We start from the raw sequence: 24,147 nt of genomic DNA on the forward strand, positions 1-24,147 counted from the left end.
GGTAATAGATAACCCTAAAAAATGTTTATATAAATAGAACCTGGTTTTTCCCTTTGTCTTATGTGACTGTTTGGAAGTGTTTTATTTTAATTTCAGATTGATCTTTGAGGGTACTTAACATTTTAGTTTTCAAGTTTCCATATCTATTAGCTGCTGTTATGAGAAACTGATTCTTACAAGAACTCTGGATTAATTATTTAGTAAAAATAAACTTAATTTGTAATATGTGCAATTTCTTTCAAGTGTGTGTTTTTTTAAATTTGGTTCATTTGTTTCTGAAGAAGGAGGAGCTCCTTCCTGATATATTGGAGCAAGTAGTTAGGAGACAGAAATGGAAATGCAGTAGAGTTAAAAGGCAAACCATAGAATTCATTTTGAGATCTGAATAAAATCCAGGACCAAGTGGGTTGGGAACAGATTGTTATAAATCTGAATTCTTCTCTCCTCCTAGCTGTTATAAGACTTAACATGCCAGGAATTATGCATATATTCAGTTAACTAGAATATGACAGATACTTCCTATGAAAAATGAAATGCTTAAGACTCCTTAAGATGGTTGGTTGATTACTGTTGTAACCATGTAATATTTTATACTAAAACCAGAAGACTTAGGAAATAACTTTTTTCTATTTGACATAAGAAATATGATGATTCTCTAGTTTTAAAGTTTATACATTTTGAGAAAGCTCTTTTTAGCTTAATGTCAGCAAAGCAGCTGCTATTTGAATTTACTTTGTAAAACACTGAATTATTCATTTCCATAAACAAAACTTCCTTAGTAATTATTTAGCATTAATTTATTTCTCTTTATTTCAATCAACCCTGTTGACATTCTGTTTTAAAATTAAAAATATTCTTTGTGGAATTTAACAAAGAAGACTGTGACAGCCACTTTCTCTACTTTCTTTTGTTCTCAAGACAGAAAATTTCCAAATCCTTTTTGATTTTTATTTTAAATATTTTATAATTTAATTTTGTTTTTATTATTTTAATCAAAGTTATTAATAAAATACAGAACAAAGAAAATTCTTATTAAGCAATGTCTAATAAGTAGCTTCTTAAGACCAAGCGCCATGTTTTTGACCTGTTAGATTTTGTCGTAATGTTTTTGCATGAGTATATTTAACAGCTGTTATATTGGATTCTGACAATGTAAAATTATTAGAAATATTTTAAACAATTATTCATTTCACCATTTGTACTCACAGATTAATAGATTTCTTGGAACTTTTCCATCCGTCTTTGCAAATGTGGGAAAAGTGCTTTAAATTTTATGCTGCCTTTCTAGTAACCTGTGGTGAGCCCTTCCGCCTCCAAACTCTTATTATCAGTCATTGCACGTGCCCTCCTTGGGCAATCAGTCTTTTACTGCCATATGATATCTGTTGTCATTTTTCCACAATTGCTTTTTTATTTTGTATTGTTTAATTTTAAGTGTGTCATTGTTTTGCTGCTCTATTAGAGACTCCTTGAGGGCAGCAAGCAAACTATTTGTTAGCTTACTAAATATCTGGTAGTTTAATAGAGGAGGAAAAGAAACCCCTTTATTTTATGAAGTAGCATCCATTCAACGGAAACATTCTTCTTACCTCAGTGCCTCTTGGAGCATACAGTCTGAGAAGTTTAGCTGATACATACTACATTTAGGGTGGGCCTGAAGGAAATGTAAACTTTTAATTAGGGGCCCATTTTGATTCCCTGTTGTTGGTTCCTGAGGAGAAGTAAACATACTATATCCATCATGACTGAGACGGCCTCACAGGACCATGGACAGGATGAAGCCTGTGGAGTTAGAGATTGGGTAGTTTGAAGTGGGACCTTCCCCATTTAATGTCTCTGCTTCTAGAGCTAAGTGCTCTTTAGAATAACTATGAGACTTCTGCTTTTTAGTAGTTGTCAAGTGAGTAATAGTAGTTTTTGAAGGGATAACCACATGTGCATAATTAGTCTACAGTTGAAATGTTCAAGAAAGCCTTTCAAGCTGATGACACAGATCATCAGCCTTCATCCAGGAGCCGTTATGCAGACATAGTTTGTTTTTCCTGTGTGCGGTGTCTTGGAAAACAAATTTAGCTTTGTTTTAGTTCACAAAGTTAACTGAACTATTTAAAACTGTGAGATTTTATGTAAAACAAAATTTTCCAGCTTTAAAAAAATATAGATCCTCAGATCTGGTAATGCTGTGTTTCTGTTCTTGCAAGGCAAACGATTACCTGGAATAAAGTAACAGCTGCCCCTTTAAACATGGGGCACGTGCACTGGTTTATTACAGTCTTTGCACTGTTATTTTATTTATTTTTATATAATAGTAGATATTAGAGAAATATTTCTCTGAAAATATGCTTCAGTCATAGGTAAGAAAATCAAACAGATGTCTGTGTGGTTCAAGAAAAATAGGACAGAGCCTTTCATGAAACTAAAGACTGTCCTTTTGTATATAACGTGCAGATAGCCCCACATCCAAGTTATATAAGCAGCCCCAGCTTCAGATTCTACAAGTCTTGGGAGTAGCATATCTTAACAAATTTTGGTTTTCATGCCCTTAGTTATGGTCTATAAGTAGCATGTATGGCTGTTTCTCATAGGATATGAATTTTGGAAATCTGTGTTTCCAGGTTAATTTGCGTAATTCTTGGTTCCTAATATTCTTTTCTATGAAGTGATATATCTAAGTTACCAGAAAAAACACATCTAAAGTAACACTGATGAATTATTTAGTACATAGTGATAACCTACTTTGTGAGGTTTAAAAAATGTATAATAAATATATAATTATATTTTATATAAAATATATCTCTATATAAAGTATTTTACATATTATATATACATAATGTATATAATAAATATATATGATGCACAACGTTTGGCACACAGTAAGTACTCTCAAAATTGTATTATTATTTTCAATTCTAATATAGTACATTTAACCATAGTTTTGCTTTCTTAAATATATTGTTTAAAATTTGAAAAACTTCTGTCATTTTCATCTGAATTTGTTGAGTTTGCTAACAAGCAAAACAATACTTTCTGTTCAGTTAATCCAACAAATAATTTAGCTTTATTTTCTCCTCCATCTTAAATTTGAATGGAATTAAGGAATGAAAGAGGAGGAAAATCTATTTCATGTTGTCTTCAGTAGTAAGAGTTACAAATATGTAAGCATTTTGTTATTTTAGGAGTCACTAATTTTCCTGCTCAGCAAGGACAGGTCAGTATGTCCTTCTTTTTCTGGAAAAGTCATCTAGAAATAATTTAGTTGTCTTTAGGTATGTGCTTGCTTTTTGGAGGTGGCAGTGGTGAAAAGACTATGATCTAAAAAGAACCGTTTCTTTGCCCACCTTATAAATATCTGTGCCTGAAACATGACTCTTCTCTGTGAGTAATCAAGATTTAATAAAACTGTATTCCTAACTACTTGAGCTGATAAACAGTGAGGTTTGTTTTAAAGAAGTCACATTTATTTTATGTCAATTTTCTATTTGCCCTGTATAAGACATATTTAATTACTTTATTCCATCTCTGTGTTCAAATTAATCAGATTCTGCAACATATTGGTGCTCAAATTAGAATAATTCTTTAATCAACTGTGTTATCCATGCCATGGTAGACTAGAATAGAAAAGCAACTCTTGGCATATTGAAGATGCGTTCATTTTATTTTCTATTGTAATTTAAAAGTAAAATCAGAAATATTGATTTCTACTTGACTGGAGAGATGATTTAGTTTGAATATCAGTCTGATCTTAATCAGGTGAGAATTAATTGAGTTGGAGGTATTAGATATTCAGTGATGTTAACTGAACCATGATCAATCTAGGGAGAAGCTTTCTTTTGTACTATGTTAGAATTATCAAATAGCTCATGCACTACAATGTAAAATAATCTTTTTATGTTCATCCTTCTACCTTCTTGTCTCATTAAATGCACCACTAAATTCATTCTGTACACAGACTAACCTTTAAAGTAGCAAGCTAATAAATCACAATTGAATAGAAAATTAAAAGCATAATAATTTTGTCATAAAATGCTATTGTTGTCAGAATTGTATACGATATATTTTTAATGCCTAATTTTAAAACCAAGTGATTAAAACCTTTGCTTTTCAAGTATAACTGGGTCTCAAAAAAAAAACATTGTAGTATTTTTTTTATGTTCAACGTTACAAGAATAAAGTGAGCAATACAGAATTATTTTAATGTTTATTTCCAGAAATAGAAATAGAGTCTGTAGCATTATATTGTCTGAAATGTGGCATAGGGCTTTTCATTTATTTTAAGAGTGTGATAGCAATATCATAAGTGTTGTGAAAATATAAATGGTGAGATAACACCTCCATAGGACTTGCTCTTAAGTAGTAAAATTGTAAAGTCTTTAAATAAACTGCAGCCAGAATTGAAAGGATCAATTTGCCTTGTTAACCAGAGATACTACACCTACTAAATGTCTAATTAAATTTAGCATAACATGTCCTTTATTCTTTTTTTCTCTTTAAAACTGAGAATTTGGACCTACTTATTAGCAAGGTAGCACGTTATCATTGTCGAATTTCTTCCATTTTGGCAGTTGGTGTGACCGTGTTAAATTAAAAGAAAGCCAATAGTGTGATTTCTGATGGTGTCATTTTACCTTGGAAGAGCGCTTTTCACTTGGTATTGGTATGGTGGGAATAGTAGGATCTATGTAGCTGTATATTTTGTGAAAAGGAATGTCCAAATTTGTATTTGAGAACAGTTAACGTTTAATGAAATTAAGCCATACATGCAGAAATAGCCCTAGAGGGTGATGAATGGATTATTCTCAGTGAGATATAGACGAGTTCCCTGCCCAGTTGTTGTTCAGTGGCATTGAGGGAAGAGGGCTTGCTTAGGAAAAAAATCGAGAGAGAGGATTTTCTCGGCTCATCAAAGCCAAGGCTCCTCTTATCTGCATTCCACTGTCTGAACTCCACTCTCCTCCACCCAAAGCTATTACTTTCTTTTCTTTTTTTTTATTACATTTTGTTGACGCATGTACCGACTACCAAAACACAGTACATTTGTGTTCCTTCAATTCTTGTCCCCCAGACCCCCAGTTTTCCTCTTGAGACAACCACGATGACCAGTTTCTGACATATTCTTCCACAGTCATTTTGTGCTTACACAAACATCTGTGTGTCTATATTGATACATATGTATACACACATCCACACAGGTGTATTATGTGTGTGTGTGTGTTCTAGACAGAAATGGTAACATGCTATAAGGTACTCTTCTGCACCTTGCTCTTTCACTTTAGGTCTTGAAGAGCATTCCCCTATCCATGCCCTGTTTTTTAGTGGCTGCATAGTATTGATTACTGCATAGTATAGTATTTCTACTTTGGCTGTTGGTGTGACTGTGTTAAATTAAAAGAAAGCTGAAAAGTGGCTTTTAATGGTGTCAAAGGCTATTTTTTACTTATGTAAAAATATTTTTTGCTTCAGCCAAGCAACGACAAGATGAGGAATGGCTAGTGATATGTCATTCTCTTAGTAATTCCTCACAAGTCACAACCTTATTTATATATTTATTTTTGTGAAGAAAGACATAGCCGGGGCCCCGTGGCATAGTGGTTAAGTGTGTGCGCTCCGCTGCTGGTGGCCTGAGTTCGGATCCCAGGCACGCACCAATGCACTGCTTGTCAGGCCATGCTGTGGCGGCGTCCCATATAAAGTGGAGGAAGATGGGCACGGATGTTAGCTCAGGGCCAGTCTTCCTCAGCAAAAAGAGGAGGATTGGCATGGATGTTAGCTCAGGGCTGATCTTCCTCAACAACAAAAATAAACAAATAAGTAAATAAAATAAAAAGATTAAAAAAAATAAAACAAAAAAGAAAGACATAGCCATAGTTATTTTTATATTTGAATTGCCTATTGTGTTTGCATTTGAAGAAATTATTGTCTTTATGGATGCTATTTTTTAAGGGAGATGCCAAGCTGTTTCACATCTTTTTTGCAGCAAAGCAAGGTGTTAAATACATAAATAAATTTGACAAACCAGCAGAATATGAGGAGAGTGACCAGGTTTTGTCAGTAGTCTGGAAACCACATCCAACCAGGAGGAGGGAGCAGCATTCACACTGGCTCTGCACCAGGAGAAAGAAAAGAATGAGAATGTTATTTCTTATAGTGTTTAATGAGGAGGCAGTATTAGACTTACCCTCATTTTTTTCAGGCTATAAATCCTTCAAATACCAACTCCCCCCGTCCCCCTCCCCCTCCCCACCCCCCGGCACACAGGAACTGGCTACCTTTTGAGCTGAGAAGTTTTGTGTCACTACAAGTGTTTAAGCAATGAGATGGATTAGAAAGGACTTTCTGGATTAAGTACGAGTTTAGATTAGGTAACATCTACAGTCCTTCCCACTCTAACCATTTCCACCCCAGAAGTCGAGAACAAGGCAGCAGGTCCTCTCCTGGACCTTCCGTGGGTGGTGGTTAATGGTCACTGTTGGCCCATACTCATCCCCAGAATAGGCTGTAAAACACTTGCAAGAATGAAGTAGTACAGCAGGTTAGTTTATTGCTTGCATTACTTGCATTATTAAAACTATTGGTCCTACTTTTCTGTGATCCTACTTTTTGTTAGGAGATAGGAGAGGGTGGAGCACCTGCCAGGAGATGGCAGGGAAGCCCAGAAGTCTCCATATTCAGAAATGTGCCACTGTCTTTTTTGGTTGCTTTGATCAGTACCTATTAATGAATAGATCTTTTAACTTTGAAGGCTGTAGGGGGAGAAAAGAGGGAACATGTATCAAAAATGTATGGTATAAAACAGACTCCTTCACTTATGTTTCTCTTGCTTTGTTACTTTCTGAATCCTCCACCTCTGTCATTATTAATCATACTCGTGAATTCTATTTGGGAAGACTTAAAGCATCTCATAGGTGCAGTCTTTTATAAAGATGGGGTGATTTGGTGCTTTTCTTGGCCGCACTAGGCTTTGCTAATGTCTACCTTTCAAATTCTAATAGCACTTAAAATCTGAAACACACGATTTAGCATTTCATTATATACTGTTTGGAGAAGCCACTTTCTAATGTGTAAAATCTTTATTTTAAGTATTTAAATATATTTTATAGGAATTCTGGAAAATGGGGTGTGGACCCAGAGAGTGAGGTATCTGATGTTATTTATTTTAGTTGATTGCTAAGTAGCATAACATCAGAGCAAATAAGCTGTCACTTATTTTTCCTTTTGGTAGTGATGGGCTGGGCTGAGCCGTCCCTACTCACTTCCCAGGTCTCAGTTGTGACCTCATGTGAGATAACTGGCATGGGTTAATTAAGTCTATTCTGTGGGCGTGGAAATTTCTTCGAGGTGTGGAGGTTTTTCCTATGTTCTGATTGTGGAAAGAAGTAAGTGGGATTCGATAGTGGTTAAAAGTATTTTTCTGGAATTAAAAAGGCCTGGTTCTAGGCCAGTCTGTGCCACACTGTTGTGATGTTGGAAATGTGACTTGGCCTACTTAAAGCTCAGCTTCTCATCTGGCAAATGAAGATGATAATGGTACTCATCTGGTAGTGTTTTGTAAAATTCACATGAGCTAATAAATGTAAAGTATTCAGTGTAGTTAGTGCCTGGTACATAATAAATACTCAGTATATTTTAATTGCCATTATCGTTTTGTTCTTATTGCTGTTATTAACACTTTTAAATACATTGCAAAAAAATGATGAAGTTACATGAGAAAATAGAAAAACAAAAAAATGGCCACCTGAAATAAGACAGTTTCTTCTAATGGAGAAATAAGAACCATTTTAGACCCTGCTCAACATTAATGTATCATTGCCCTTTGGTTTCCCATAAATAGAAATCATCTCTGTTCCAAGCGCTGCATACTAAGGGCTGCTTGTTGGAATCACGTCTTATTCCCATTAAACTTATATTCTAATAAATGGAAATAATGAATCTTGAGTATTCCTCTCAAACTTTTTAATTTCAGTTAAACTCCTAAATTTTATGTAATGTTTTTTGAACTTTGTTTTTGGGTAAATTCTAAATACAACCCTGACTAAGCTCAAGAATTGATGATTTATGATAAGGAAGTGTCAAAACCTTAGATCTGCATCAAAGAAATTACACAACAGTGTATGTCATGGGAGAGATTAACAAAACCACCTTTATAAATAAAAGGGTGAGTTAAATCAACTTGAGACTAGTAGAAAATCAGAATTATAAATTTTACACTCATTCATAGAATTTATTTATTTATTTATTTATTTATTTATTTATTCTGTGTGAGAAAGATCAGCCCTGAGCTAACATCTGATGCTAATCCTCTTTTTTCTGAGGAAGACTGGCCCTGAGCTAACATCCCTGCCCATCTTCCTCTACTTTATATGGGACGCCACCACAGCATGCATTGGTGCGCGCCCGGGATCCGAACCGGCGAACCCCGGACTGCCACAGCAGAACGTGCGCACTTAACTGCTTGCGCCACTGGGCTGGCCCCTCATAGAATTTATTGATTGATTTATTCAGCTGTGTTGAATACCAGCTAAGCAGTTAAAGTTTATTGAAAGATTATTTATACTTAGTTTTTATTTCCTTAAATATTTTATTTTGATTGGGTATTTTAATAGGCTTAAAAAGATCAATGGATAGAAGAATATGTCTTAAGGAAAGATAAGGAAGATTACTGAGCCTAAAATGATCATAAATTTCAAATTGTGAAGCAATAGCCAGCTCATCACCAGGTACCTATTTGCATCTCACCTGAAGTAGAGGGAACTAAAAATGTCTGGAGCTGCGTTGTCCAATATGATAGCCACAAGACACATGTGGCTATTTAATTTAATTAAAATTAATTAAAATGAAAAATTCAGTTTCTCAGTTGCATTAGCCACATTTCAAGTGCTCAGTAGTCACATGTGGCTAGTGGCTACACTATTAGTAAGTGTAGAGAACATTTCCATCATTGCAGACAGTTTTCTTGGACAATAGAAATATAATGTGAGCCATATTTATAATTTTAAATTTATAGCAGCCACATTTTAAAAATGTGAAATTAATTTAAAATTGTAAAATTAATTTCAATATATTTTATTTAATCTAATATATCCAAAATACTATCTTTTCAACATGCAATCAATATAAAAATTATTGAGATATTTTACATTACTTTTTTCATCCTAGGCTTTCAAAATCCACTATGTGTTCTGTACTTACAACACACCACAGTTCAGACTAGCCACATTTAAAGTGCCTAGTAGTCACATGTGACTAGTGGGTACCATATTGCACAGTGGAAGGTTTAGAGTGTTACAAACCCAAGTTGAATGAAGACACAACTATTTGGTATTATTATTGAATTCCTGTGTGTGTCTGCCACTATATTATAAACACATTGAAGTTAGGAACCATATCTTAGTAGACATCTCAGCAGCGTTTGACATTAATGACCACTCCTTCTCTAACCCAAACTGTCCCAGATGCCTCTTATGTATTTATTTTTATATTTTAAAATCATATTTAAAAAATGTAGAAAAGAACAAAGGGATAGTGACTTTAGAAATTTTAGTAAGAATTAAACATAGCAAGCCCAAATTTTTATTCCATTTTTCTCTCTCTCTCTTTTTTTTTTTTTATGAGGAAGATCAGCCCTGCGCTAACATCTGATGCCAATCCTCCTCTTTTTGCTGAGAAAGACTGGCCCTGGGCTAACATCCGTGCCCATCTTCCTCCACTCTATATGGGACGCCGCCACTGCATGGCTTGACAAGCGGTGCGTTGGTACATGCCCAGGATCCCAACCTACGAACCCCAGGCTGCCGAAGCGGAGCACGTGCACTTTAACCCCTGTGCCACTGGGCCGTTCCCCACATGTCTCTCTGTTTTGAAAATTTTATATTTGAAATGATCATTGTCCTTTGAATGCAACTAACTCTTCATCATGAATCTGGAACATATCTGTCTTGTAAATACTGGCTCCAGATTTCAAACACATCTCTAATAGGTTCTGGTTTACCATTAATCCTGGTTCTTCTTGTACTTGCATCCTTAAAATGCAATATTTTTGAAAATGTTGATGGCTACTAATTTTGTTAAAGTGAATATAGCCATCTTTTTTGCTCTTTAATTTTAAAACATCTTCCTTTTTAGACTTATACATACCATAAATACTGTTTCCTTCTAATTATTTTTGTTTATACACCTGCCTTTCACATTTGGATCAAGTAAATTTCAGCACACAAATATCATAAAAGATGGATGGATACTGCCATATGTCCTTTAGCACAGGATAGTACAGGTTCTTGTTATATAATACTGCATGAAAAGTCCCTCCTGTTGAATGACTGATGGGATGAGAATACCATATTTCTTTTTTGTCCTTCAAAATGTATTATTTACTCATCAGTTCCTGATTTTGAGAAAGTTCATCTCGGATATTGTCATCTGAAGCTTCAGAGTCTATGATTATACTTATGCAATCAATTTCACCGTCATTAGAGTCTAGAGTACTGCTGTTGGTTTCTTGGCATTCATCTTCTGATTCATCTAATAAGTGTGAAACATCTTTTTGTCAGTTTTTTTTCTTCCGTTGTAGGCAGTGTATTAGTTTACTGTTGCTGTTGTAACAAATTATACAAATTTAGTAGCTTAAAACAACACAAATTTATTATGTTACAGTTCTGTAGTTCAAAAGTGTGACATAGGTCTTACTGAGTTAAAAATCAACATGTTGGCAGAGCTTTCCGGAGGCTCTATGGGAAAGTCCAGTTCTTTGCCTTTTTTAGCTTCTAAAGGCCTGTCTTAGCTCTAGGTGCTGTAACAAAAATACCTGGCTGGCTAATAAACAACAGAACTTCATTTCTCACATATTTGGAGGCTGGAAGGATGCCGGCATGGTTAGGTCCTGGTGAGAAACCTCTTCTGGGTTTTAGACTGCTGACTTCTTGTTGTATTCTCACATGGTGGAGAACAGAGAAAGGAGGCAAGCTCTCTCATGACTCTTGTAAGGGCATTGATCTCATCCATGAGGGCTCCACTCTCATGACTTTATCTAATTCTAATTACCTCCCAAAGGTCCTGCCTCCTAATACCATCCCATGGTGGGGGAGCAGGGGAGCAGTTGGGTTTGAACATATTAATTTTGAGGGGACACATTCAGTCCATAACGAGGCATCCTCATTTTTTGGCTGGTGTTCCCTTTTTGCCGTCTTTAAAGCCAGTAAGATAACATTTCTCTGACCCTGCTTCCATTATCATATCTCTCTCTCTTACTTTTTTCTTCTGCCTCCTCCTTCTACTTTTAAGGATCTTAGTGATTACTATGGGCCCACCTAGATAATCCAGGGTAATCTCCCTATTTTAAGGTCATCTGATTAGCAACCTTAATTCCCTTTTGCCATATAACCTATTCACAGGTTCCAGGAATTAGGACTTGGACATCTTTGGGGGCTATTATTCTACCTAACACAGAAAGTTAAAAAAAAAAATCTCAAAGCTCAACTGTGTTCAAGGAAAGCAAAAAACAAAAAGACTACTTTTATACAGTGATGCATTGCTTAAAGATGGGGACACGTTCTGAGAAATGCATCGTTAGGTGATTTTGTAGTTTTGCGCACATCATAGAGTATACTTACATAAACCTAAGTAGTATAGCCTACCTCACACCTAGGCTATATGGTACTAATCTTATGAGACCACCACTGCATATGTAGTCTATTGTTGACCAAAACATCATTATGTGGCGCATGACTGTATATTCATGAACAATGATGTAATACATTAGGCAATACAATAAGAAAACTGATGTAATAATGGTTTATTTCACTGTTGCATCATCCTTCCAGGTGATTCCATCATTTTGTTTTCTTATTATTTTAGTCATTTTTAGCATCTTTGGGAATAAATTGATGAGTCATGATGAAATAATTCCTAGGATGACACAGTAAAGTGTTTCAAGATGTAGGAAAAATAAGATCATTAAGAGTCTATATTGGGCCGGCCCTGTGGCTTGGTGGTTAAGTGCGCGCGCTGCGATGCTGGCGGCCCGGGTTCGGATCCCGGGTGCGCATTGAGGCACCACTTCTCTGTCCATCCTGAGGCCGAGTCCCACATACAGCAACTAGAAGGGTGTGCAGCTGTGACATACAACTATCTACTGGGGCTTTGGGGGCAAAAAATAAATAAAATCTTTAAAAAAAAAAAAAAAGAGTCTATATTGTATCTTAGCTTTACAAAGATCATGATCCAATGAATTTATATGATAATTGCAAGATAGAATAGTTTATTATATTCCAAAATATGTCAATTTTCTTTGTTTTTTTGGAAGGCCTCTAAAAAAGAATAAAAGTCATGAAATATCATCTTTACGATAGTTAGAACTACTCATAAAAGAAACACAAAAACTAAAATTGGGTCCAGTGGACTGCGGTTATATACTGAGGGTCACTCACTTGGTTTCCTTGACTTCTGTAATGCCACATAGTCCTCCCTGTCTTTCTAGTCTCCTCTCTCTCTGCTGGACTCTTAAATATTGGTATTCCTCGGTGTTGCATAGGGCCTCTTTTCTTTTCATTATTTTATGAGTTACTTCTATCAAAACATTATCTGCAGACTTGCTTCAGACGCATATGGCTAACTGCCTTCTGGACAACTCTACTTGGATGCTTCACAGGCCCCCTACTGAACATGTCTTAAAGTTGTCATCATCTTTACCCCATCTGCCTCCACTGGCTCCCACCAAAAGAAAACAACATCATATGCTGTTCTTTTTCTGGTATTTTTGTTTGTTTGTTTTTTGTGAGGACATCAGCCCTGTGCTAATATCTGCCAATCTTCCTCTTTTTTTGCTGAGGAAGACTGACCCTGGGCTAACATCTATGCCCATCTTCCTCTACTTTATATGAGACGCCGCCACAGCATGGCTTGCCAAGCAGTGCATCGGTGCACACCCGGGTTCCGAACTGGTGAACCCCGGGCCGCTGCAGCGGAGCACACCACACTTAAAAAACTGCTTGCGCCACTGGGCTGGCCCCTTTCTGGTGTTTTTTAAGTCATCAAACTGCACCCAGCAAGGAATTTAGGAGTTATCCTTGACTCCTTCATCTGTTACCCTCATAACTAATTGTATCCCAAGTCCTGTCAAGTTTCAGTTATAGTCATCTACTCTCGCCATTCTTACTTCCTTGGCCTTTTTTAGCCCCTTGCCATCTCCTGCTTGGATTAGTGTACTAACTTCCTAACCAGTTTTCCTACTGTTTCTACTCCTGCCTCCCCTCCCTTTGTCCAGTACCTTCTTCCTCCTCCTCTTTAGCCAGCTCAGTATAGATCGTAGCTTAGAAGTACTTCTCATGGGAAGTCTCTCTTGAATAGGTTTGGAGTTCCAATTCTGTGCTTCCACAGCACCCTCTCTGCCCCTTCCCTCTCAGAGCAGATGTCAAACTCAACTCTTAGCACTTTTTAACTATCTTCCTCAGGGATTGTTTTTAGCTCCCATAGGGCAGGAACCCTCTCTGTTTTGTTCAGCGTGGAAACCCTAGAACCAACACAGTGCTGAGTACTTTGAAATTGTCTGTTGAATGAATGAATGATATTTTATGAGCCTATGGATAAGTACTGAGAGAATATATGAAAAAATTAAAACTTTAATTTATTGAATCAGTTAATACCTGTGAAACTTGAATTAACTCATTGGACAGTGCTTGGCACATAGTAAACACAAAAGTGTTACCTGTTATTATTGTTGTTGTTGCTATTGTGAAGGCAGGAATGTAAGTGATTTTTTTTCTTTTTCATTCAACTTTGGTAATTTAGGAAAAAAATTAATGAAATATTTACAATTGGATCTCTTCTTAAACATTAAGGTGACAATATGATTTGGCGATTTTCCATCTGCAGTATTTTAGATTTACCTTTGGACACTGGAACAGTTTTAAAGGTGTGAGTGCAGTGAAGAAGCCACTATTTTAATGTATGTGTCTTGTGAAAGATACTGTCATTTCTGCATGTTATGTTTTCCCATTTGAACGATTAGTTTTACAGATCCCTTGAAAAATTGTCTATGGAATTTTGTTGTTGTTGTTGTTAGAATTTTTGCTGGCAAATACTCACTGATATACTTAAAGTTTTTGAATTGTTTTAACAAATCAAACTTGTCCTAATTAGCTTCTTGTTCCAGTCTGGAATTATTTATAATATTAGGCTTTGTCTGTAGGTTGGATTGGACTGGATTCTTTCCAAACATCAACCTACTGGGATCATTGACTCAGAGGTTGCAAAGAAATCTACAGTTTCGTTACTAAATTGTATATATGAATGTACATGAAGTCAGAACTGTTTACAAACTCTTTCACATGAAATACTGTTCATGCTGTTGGTTATATAGAGTGGTGTGCTGTGTGGCCTTGGTTTCCTTCAGCCGAGCAGTCATTACAAAGAAGAGGACGTGCTACTGTCTTCATTGTCTCTGTCTTGGTTCAGGCCTCATCACTGCATTTGAAGCTGGTGAGCTCAAAACTGAGGGTGACCTCCTGTGGTCTTCAGGCACTGTTGACTTCACAGCTTCTGGAAGGGATGATGATTATTGAGAGCTGCACAGCACTTAGGCGTTGTCTGCAGGGACCTGACATTACACTGTGCACGATGGTAGTCTTCACTTAAAAGATTGCTTTTCCTGAGAAAAATTAGTTTTAGATTTTAATTTATATTACAAATTTAAAACTGCAGACACCTTTGTCTGAAGGAAAATCTTACTAAAAGTCAGCACCTACCTACACCCTCTCCAAATTGTATCATTTTTAGTCTTATATTTTTAAAATCTCTTATGATTCAATAACTGGTCAAAAGCTCTTTTATATGTCATGTTTAAAGTACATCTCTGTTTTTATTCTTATCCAGTTCTATATAAGGGAACAGTTTTATGCTTAAGGTTTCCAGTTATAGAGTTGATCATATATTATGAATTTAGAGTGATTTTAAAATCTGCCCTACTACAGGTCTTTGATAAGGAGGACTTCCTAAAGGTTTTTCATTTAGATTAAATTGAAGTTCCAGATTTAAAGGTGAAACCGTTAAGGTGGTTTCATCATCTAATATATAGACTATATAGTCACACAAATATTACACATAGCTTATATGTTAAAATTCTAAATTGTATTGGTATCCATAAGTATTTTTGCTTTTTGTAATGCTGGGAAAAAATAGGTACTTTATAAATATTTTACCGATTAAGGAAATAAAAGTACTGGAAAGTTAGAAGTAAGTACTATATCTAAAGGTGGTTGTATAAAAATTCATAAGCCTACGATTTTAAGAAATTATAAATTAGTAGAGATATGAAGGAATGGTTTTAGTCAGAAACATGAGACATTGGGGATTATTTATTTTAATTTGGTATGTTTTTATTTATTTATTTATTTTTTGTGAGGAAGATCAGCCCTGAGCTAACATCCATGCTAATCCTCCTCTTTTTGCTGAGGAAGACCGGCTCTGAGCTAACATCTATTGCCAATCCTCCTCGTTTTTTTTTTTCGCCCCCAAAGCCCCAGTAGATAGTTGTATTGTCATAGTTGCACATCCTTCTAGTTGCTGTATGTGGGACGCGGCCTCAGCATGGCCGGACAAGCGGTGTGTCGGTGTGTGCCCGGGATCAGAACCCAGGCCGCCAGTAGTGGAGCGCGCACTTAACCGCTAAGCCACGGGGCCACCCCGCTATGTTTTTAAATTGTTATCTTTCACTGAATGCTTTAGTTCTAACTGATAACTGAATTTGCAAAATAATAAGTTGTTTGAAACTAATTGAAAAGTGTAAAACATCAAGTACCTAGTATTTCTATTTCCATGCACAGTTGTTGCTCCATAAATTCTTATCCTTGGCTTAATTAAGAAACCTTATTATTGGGGGTTATTTAAATATTAAAATATATTCAAAAGTTCCATAAATTAAATGAGTTATAAACAATTCCAATCCATTATTTCTCTTACTGCTGTTATACAGAGGCTTCCAAAAAATTTTTTGTTATATAAACTGGAAATTATATAGACTACTTATACTTAATTACAATAGGATTATTTCACCCATTATCTTAGACTAAAGTTAGGACTTAGACTAAAGTTATCTCTTTCTGTTTTTCCTAGATGTACTTGATCCAAATCTTATTATACCCAAAGAGTGTTTTTACCAATTGTTTATTATATAGTACTAAGTGGTTTCTTTCAGAGAAATGAGGGTTTACAAAAGAAAGATAGAATCTCATGTTCTTGATATTTTAAAGAAAAAAAGTCTTGAATGCTATCTTTAAGCACATTTCTTTAAACTTTGGAATAACTTTTGATCATCTCTAGTCTCACTGTTTATTGATATTCATTTGCATTACCTTAAGATATACTTACGTGAATGAAATTTTATTTTCATAGTCTTTAATGGTAATTAAAATTAAATTGCTTATAAACGGGTGTACAAGCTTTTTAACATTTAACATAACATTAAAAGACAGAAGCAATTTAAATTGGATTTGTTTCAGAATACTATTTTAGAAATCAGTTGACAGTATTAGCAACATCACTATTTTATGAATGTAAGCTAATGTGGTATGAAAGAAAGATCCTCATTAAAATCTTGTTGCTAAACAAGTGACAAAAACCTTACAAACAGCTTGAGGCTTAGGCCAGTCACAGTTATTCCTGAAGAGATTTGGACAAGTGTGAAAATATATAGACTGTGCCTTTATTGTGATCAGAACACATAAATGCCCTCTTGCATCAATTCCTTCCTAAGGACATTTTTGTTCATATTAGGGAAAACAAATCTTAAAATAATGCAATGCCTAAGTATTCTGTTGTGAATTTCTCAAGTGTGAAAGTATTGGGTTTGTTAAATTCATAAAGTAGACTTTTGATAATAGCCGTGGTTTTTGTGTTTTCCAGAAAAGGACTGGGGTTTGGTCAACTAGCATATTTTCATTAGGCAAAATTCATGATGCTAATGATCCTTCTTCTAGACATTATCTGAATGAACTGGTCTGGTGCAGGTCTGTGAGGTTGTAGTAAGGGTAATGTGGTGCAGAGGAATCAGCCTGGGGTTCATCACCAGTATCGAACTTGGCAATTCCCTTAAAGAAGCCCTTAGCTGGATTTAGTCACTTCTGGATTAACTTCATGTACATATTCCCTTTGAGGATTGCCCATGTCTTGATTTTTATTTGGGATTTTAATCCTTGCTTCTAGAAAGGTAATCTTAATATCATGCTGTAAATAGAAAAATTAGCATATAGGAATGCTGATGACATTCCAGAGTGAAAAAGTTAATGATAGCCATGTGGCCACTTCAGGCTATCCACTGATAATGAGCTGATTGTTTAAGTCTGCTTTGCCTTTTTGAGTTGTAGGGGTCCTTAGTCAAAAGGCACAAAGGAAATTCCCTCAGTTTGATTTGGACCGTGTGCCCAGCACATCTGCACAGAGAGGAACAAGAACATTTGTAGTTGGAATAAGAAAGATACCTGTTTAGGTTCAGGAATCAGAGAGCACATGGTGAGACTGCTGAGACTAGTTAACAGGCAGCTAAAGAAAGCAAATCCTATGTGTCTTTGAAGTGGACTATTACATGTCACCCATAATTTAATGTGACCACAACCACATTAAATTATTTGAATTAAAGTCATTTCCTGCAGCTGTTGTCCTTGATCCTTCAAAGTATGCTATGATGCTGCCGTAGATATAATATCTATGCTGTAGGGCTCTTGTCTCAGCAAAGTCCCTCTAATGAGTTTTTTTTGCATTTAACAAATCTCAGTCATTCCCAGTTTGCTTGTGGTTTAAAAATCTTTTTGTTACATATTATATGTATGTCTTTATGGAGACTCCTAAAATTACCTGCTTGCTTTAAGATGATTATAAATTATATTCCTTAGTAATTGGAAGGGTAACACATAGCTCAAGAGGGAAATCTTGATAATTTTGTTTTAAAGGAGTTATAGATGATATTCAGGAAACATTTATTATTTTTTTGCCTACAGCTTCTTTGTGAGGATGATATCATATTATAAGATCTGACATGGAAATGGTTGGTTACTTAACAGCAGATTGGATGTGGGAGAGGCTGGAACTAGAGCAGCTGGTGGTCGGGAGGAAGGACCAGCGTAGTTCAGGAGAGTAGCTACAAAAGATGGGGAGCAAAGCACACTGTCCTCTGGAAGGAGAAGGTAGGACCGAGTCTGGGACCCAAAGCTAACACAAGACAGATTAGCAAGTGGTCCCGCCATGGGTGGCTTATGGCACCAGGCTTTTCTGAGTTGGTGGTCCTCAGATCTCAGACCCTGAGAAGGCAGGATACCAAGGGGGCCAGTACAATTTAAAAGGCAAACTGCCAGAATGGAAATTTGACGGAAAGCCATTTGAATTTTCTGGGGCATCCAAGAGTTGACTTGGGAATGGAATAGGAGCCCATCCAGTTATCAGAAGTTAAGGCACCATGGCAGGGTTGTCTTAAAGAAAGGGAATGTCTTGATGCCATCAGCAGAAGACTTGCAGAGACTGGACACCAGATGCCAATGTCTGGAAACAACTCCCCTTTTACTCTTCTTACTCATTTCTTCTAGAATATACTCTTTTTCTCTATTAGAAATCCTACTTTTTCTCTACATCTCATCTGTCTCCATGAAGCTTCCTCACTCTTTATCTCAGAGGTCCTCTCTCCCTCCTTTCAAATTTTATTTATTTATTTTTCCCCCCCAAAGTCCCAGTAGATAGTTGTATGTCATAGCTGCACATCCTTCTAGTTGCTGTATGTGGGACACGGCCTCAGCATGGCCGGAGAAGCGGTGCGTCGGTGTGCGCCCGGGATCCGAACCCAGGCTGCCAGCAGCGGAGCACGCGCACTTAACTGCTAAGCCACAGGGCCAGCCTCTCTCCCTCCTTTCAAATCTCTTTCTTTATTTGTACAGAGTAAACCACCCTGAGCTCACTCTGCCTTTTATTCATGTTCACGTCTTTTGTGGAGCATGTACTGTGTGCAAAGCACAATTTAGGTCATAGGTATTAAATTAATGAATATTTTAGAGCTGTTAAAAATTATATTGATGTAATTACAAGTCATTTTTTTCCTTCCAAATTTTTTATTTCAGATTTTACCAAATGTTGCAAGGACTCGGGAGTCCTTATGGTAGTAAAATGCCGGAAAGAAAATTCTGCATTGAAAGAATGTCTAACTGCTCAGTAAGTAGTTACCCCAGTGTTGATGCTTCTGTATATGTGTGTAACATATGTAGGAGGTATGAGTATGTTATTTAACTCAATACATACAATATATTCTGTACTTCCCCCTACCAAATCGTCATATTGTTGAGTCTAAAATTTCAGTTTGTTAAACATTATTCTAAAAAAAGCAGCATAACATATTTATGAAGGGTCTTTTCAGGTTTTGTGTGTCAGCATTGTATCTGATTAAAATTATGAGGTCAGCAAACAAAAATATATGATTTTTCACGTGATTTACCAAATTCCTTTTCATGAACAGTTTGATCTATAGAATATATTAGATGAGTTTATTTCTCTCTTCTAATGAAAAGATACTGAATTAGACTATCTCTAAGACCTTTGTCAGCCTTATGATTTTTTGGAGTAATAGAATTTAACTCTTAGGAAAGTTGCAATAAATCAAATGAAGGATACAAAGGCAAATTTAGATTTTTGAAGTAAATCAAATTAATTTTTAAAATAATGCTTAACTATGTTCCCTGATCTTTTGTAGTTCCTTGAATCTTAAAGTAAAAAGATGCAAAGTTCTTGGAATGCAGGTGCTTTTTGTTCTGTCTCCCCACGTTTTATTACCCACGTTATTGACAGACCGTAGTGTGCAATACTTGAGTAAGGATAGTTGATTGATAGTTGTGAGATCGTAGTTTTGGTAAGCCCTTATTTCCTTTCATACTCTGCTTCCCTAGCCTGTGAAGCATATATTTCAGTATGGCTTGATACTTCTTAGGGAATTAGATAAAAAGAAAGTAGTGATTATCTGAATCTTATATTTGTTTTCTTTTTTGATAACAAATAATGTACATATAAATTTATGGATTCTTTTTGAATGCTGTACTTGGAAGACTTTAGAGATTATTTAAACTAATATCTGCATTTATAGATGAAGAAGCACACTCTAAGTTCACGTGTTTTTTCTCAAGTTAATAGTAAATAAAAATAATTGTAATAGCAGCTCTTATTTATGGTCCAGGACCTGCACTAAGTGTTTACTATAGAGGAGTAAGAGTTCCTTCTGTGACTTATTATTCTTCCACTTCTGTTCCCTAGCGCTCCCAAGAGATGTTTAATGAATAGATGAATCTCTTAAACTTCTGTGTGACTGAATTGGTTAAATACTCTTTTTTTTTTTTGTGAGGAAGATTCGCCCTGAGCTGTCATCTGTGCCAGTCCTCCTCTGTTTTGTATGTGGCATGCCTCCACAGCACGGCTGATCAGTGGAGTAGGTCCGCGCTTGAATCTGAACCTGCCACCTCTGGCTGCTGAAGTGAAGCGCGCAGAACTTGAACCACTCGGCCACGGGGCCAGCCCCCTAAATTCTCTTTTATATATTGACTAAAGAATTTTTATACCTCACTTTCAATCATCATAATTTGTTATTCTTAGTTTGACAAATTATCCCTGCCTCTAGACAGGGCAGCACTAGAGCAGAGTGGACAGGAGCGTGCACTGTGGAGAGGGCAGCCTGGGCTTAACTTCTGGGTCAGCCAGAGCTTAGCTAGCTGTGCAACCTCCGGCAGGTTCCTCACTGTAAGATGGGATAATTATTCCCCACGGAGTAGGTGTGAGGTCTACTATATGTAAACACATTACCACAGTGCCTGGCACACAGTAGGTAATAAATGTTAGCTCTTTTTTTATTGTATTTATTAGCTTTTGTTATCTGAATATTAATCATTTGAATATTCTTCCATCTCTCACCCCCTAGAAATAAGGGAGGAAAATAGGTTCTAGTCCATTCTGGAGGAGGGCCTAGGAGGCGTGAGAGGAGGCTTTCTGTTTGTTTAGAGGAGAGAGAAACAGTGAAGGAAACAAAGAGGGATGTGACATTTGCTGAAAGTAAATGGAGAGTTACTAAGGAAGAATTTTACTCGACTTTGTCTCAGCATAACTCTAAAAAATAGTATTTTTCACCTTTGAATAAGCAAATGCTCTGTTATTTGCTATTGACATTCCATGAAATGAATGTAACCACTACCTGCTCTCATCTCTTCATAGTGACATCTTGAAATGTTAATGGTTTCTGCTCCTTTATTTCTCTGTCTCATCTCCATTCATTTCTCAGTCAACTGCAGTCTGATTTCTGCCCTCACTCCACTGAAAGTGCTCTTCCTAGAGGTTCTAGTGGGTTCATAGTAGCCAAATCCAATGAATACCTTTTCAGTCTTTTCTCTGTTACGTGACCTCTCTCTGGAAATTGCTTAAAATTCCCTTCTATCTGGCTTCCTATTTAAAGCTTTGTCATTTCCCCAACTTCTCTACCTACTTCTTCTCAGCCTTTTCTTCCTTAGGCTGTTCCTTAAAGTGGGTTCCCTGGTTCTCTTCTCAAGTCTAAGAAAGGTCAGTTTGGACCCATGGATTCAGTTCATTCCTATAGGTCATGATATTTCTCTACTGCTTTTTTCAAGTCCAAAACTGAACTCAGCTCCTTTTACTCCTCCTGCATCCTGTGTCTTTGTGAATTATACAGATGTCTAGAATCTAGAATCTTCCTGTCTCCTAACTCTAATTGGTTATTTCCCATTGACTTCCTTAAATCTCTCCCAGATCCATTTCATCCTTTGCATCAACTCCTTTGGCCTAGGCCCGCATCATTTCTTGTCTGGATTACTGTAATAGTTTATTTATTGGACATCCTGCCTCTAACCTTGCTGCCCCCTTTTAGCCTGTCTGCCACATGCTGTCAGATTCATCTAAGACTCATAGCTGATCTTACAGTTGCTGTTAATAGTGCCCCATTGCCTTCAGGGTAGATTTTAACTTCTTAGTATGGCTTAAGTGGACCATGATTTGGCCTTTGCCCATTCCAGCCTCATCTCAGGCCTTTCTCCTGTGTGCATAATCTGCTTTAGTGGTACTAATTTACTTGCAGTTCTTCACGCTCTCTGGTGCCTTTCCACGTGTGCCTTCTATATGGGTTTCTGTTGGTCCTTCAAAATGCAACCTATGCATTTCCCCTTGACGTCTCCCCTCTCCCCCACTTCTTCCCCGTGTTTCCATGGTGCACTGGGCTATACTTCTATTATAGCGCTTTGTATACTTAATTGTAAGGTAGTCTTTACCTGTCTGCTCTGTAACACCATGGGTTCCTTGAGGTGAAGTGCTGTGCTTCTCATTGCTTTATTCTGGGACAGTGCTATTCAAAAAAGAACATTAGTTTTTTTTTTTTCTTTTCTTTAACTAGTTTGGTAGCCTAATGTTTACAATGAATTTATGACCATTACTAAAAATCTATTTCTAAAGATTGTACATGATGACCTGAATGTCTGAATATTATTAAAGTAAGCTTACATTAAATACTTGCAAAGTGATTCATTTTAAAATGAGATTTTCGTTTCCTTCTTGTAGCTATAATGATCCAACCTTTTATGAAGAATGCAAAATGGAATACCTGAAGGAAAGGGAAGAATTTAGAAAAACTGGAATTCCTACCAAGAAAAGGCTACAGAAGCTTCCCACAAGCATGTAGACAAATATTCAGGTGATACTCAAGAACTCTAATATTCATGGAAATCACAATCACCTGAAATAAGACTCCAGGAAGTGTGTTTGCATTATCCTAAATTATGGAAATATTAATTTTATGTGAAATAAAGATTTTTAAAAAAATTTCAAGTTGTTCATTAAATGGGATAGGAATAGTGAAATGGGATATGGTTTGCCTGATCATCATGGATTTTTCTTTTTTCCACAACGATAGTTCTATAACAGTAATACTGATTTTTAGGGTTCCATACGGATCTTACATTACTCTCTTCCAGTGTATAGACTAATGGCTAATAATGGGGGCCACAAGTAACCAAAGGAAAGCAGGAATGGACAGCCTTCAGTGTGTTAATAACTAGGCAGTAAAGCAGAATGGTTATGAACCAGAATCCTTCCTGGTTCTACCACTTATTAGCTATGCAACCCTGGAAATAAGTCTCATACAATTATTGTGAGGATTAACTGAGTATTGCAGGTAAGCAAAATGTGTAGCACAGTGCCTCAGACATGGCAAATACTCTTTAATGGTTATTGTTATTAGTAGTAGTCAAGACTTATTTGGAAACAGATGAGGAGATACATGAATTAATTTTATTTACATCTTTGATAGAAAATTTGCTAAAAGGTATTATGTTCTTGGACCTGTTAATTTGGCTACTGAAAATATTTTAATCTTTTATTGAGATGTCGTCTTTATAAGTGAATGACCATTTTGTAACATAGTAATGGTTTCAGAAGCTAGTGTAAAAAATTTCTATCCCAATGCAATAATTTGGTCCCAGGGTGAGCTTTTATATTAAAAGGTGCTCTTTTTTTTCCCATGAGCTGTTAAATCTTCACCATGGCCATTGTGACCAGTTTCCAGGTAAGTAAATTTTGTGTATATTTACAGTTTTCATTAAAGTCACAGTTAGAAATTAGTGCCTACTAGGACAAGATTTAACTTTGGCCCCAATCCCATGAAATAGATCTGAAAGATTTTTTTTTTAAAGGACTTGGTTAAAGCAAATAGCAAACAGGACCATAAAGAAAGAACCAATGGGATCTTCAAGTTCCACACTTTACTACGTAGGGATGTCCCTTTTCTACTTATGAATTAGGTTCCATTTTGGCACAACCTCAGTTTCCTTTTAGAGAAGATGTAAATTGTATTTTAGCTAACAGAAGATCAAGAGGAAGGAATAGATGGCTTTTTTGTTGTTAGCTCTGTTCTCTTCATTTTGTTGAGTTACAGATGTTCTCAACTAGGTTATAAAAATCTGAAGATTAAATTTTCAAGGGAAGCCCTTCAGAGCATGTTTCAGCTAGTATGAAAGAAGTGAACATAAAATCTTCCATTTTAAATAGATTATAGCTACAGATGGGCCGTTCTCTCGTTTCTCTTTGAATCTTATGTAGAACAGAGATGATCATAAAGTGTACATTTAAAAATTTATGGCTGGG

The 24,147-nt window shown here is 36.2% G+C and overlaps 1 protein-coding gene across 3 annotated transcripts in view; it reads left to right on the plus strand.

The window, feature by feature from the left end:
* CMC1 (C-X9-C motif containing 1) overlaps positions 1-22,841 on the plus strand; it is an 82,417-nt gene extending 59,576 nt beyond the window's left edge. Inside the window, exons 1-3 of one of the 3 annotated variants that reach the window (XM_087430656.1) lie at positions 14,300-14,469; positions 19,089-19,179; positions 22,567-22,841. In XM_087430656.1, the coding sequence (XP_087286782.1) occupies positions 14,319-14,469; positions 19,089-19,179; positions 22,567-22,687 (363 nt within the window). In that variant the 5' untranslated portion in view covers positions 14,300-14,318 and the 3' untranslated portion in view covers positions 22,688-22,841. Of the gene's footprint in view, positions 1-14,299; positions 14,470-19,088; positions 19,180-22,566 lie in introns of those variants that run through there. The other 2 variants (XM_014788328.2, XM_087430657.1) reach the window with 2 other exon arrangements.
* The last annotated feature ends 1,306 nt before the right edge of the window (positions 22,842-24,147 follow it).

Source organism: Ceratotherium simum, chromosome 5, assembly GCF_057802395.1.
Source record: "Ceratotherium simum simum isolate JZ-2026a chromosome 5, ASM5780239v1, whole genome shotgun sequence".
Lineage (NCBI taxonomy): Eukaryota > Metazoa > Chordata > Mammalia > Perissodactyla > Rhinocerotidae > Ceratotherium > Ceratotherium simum.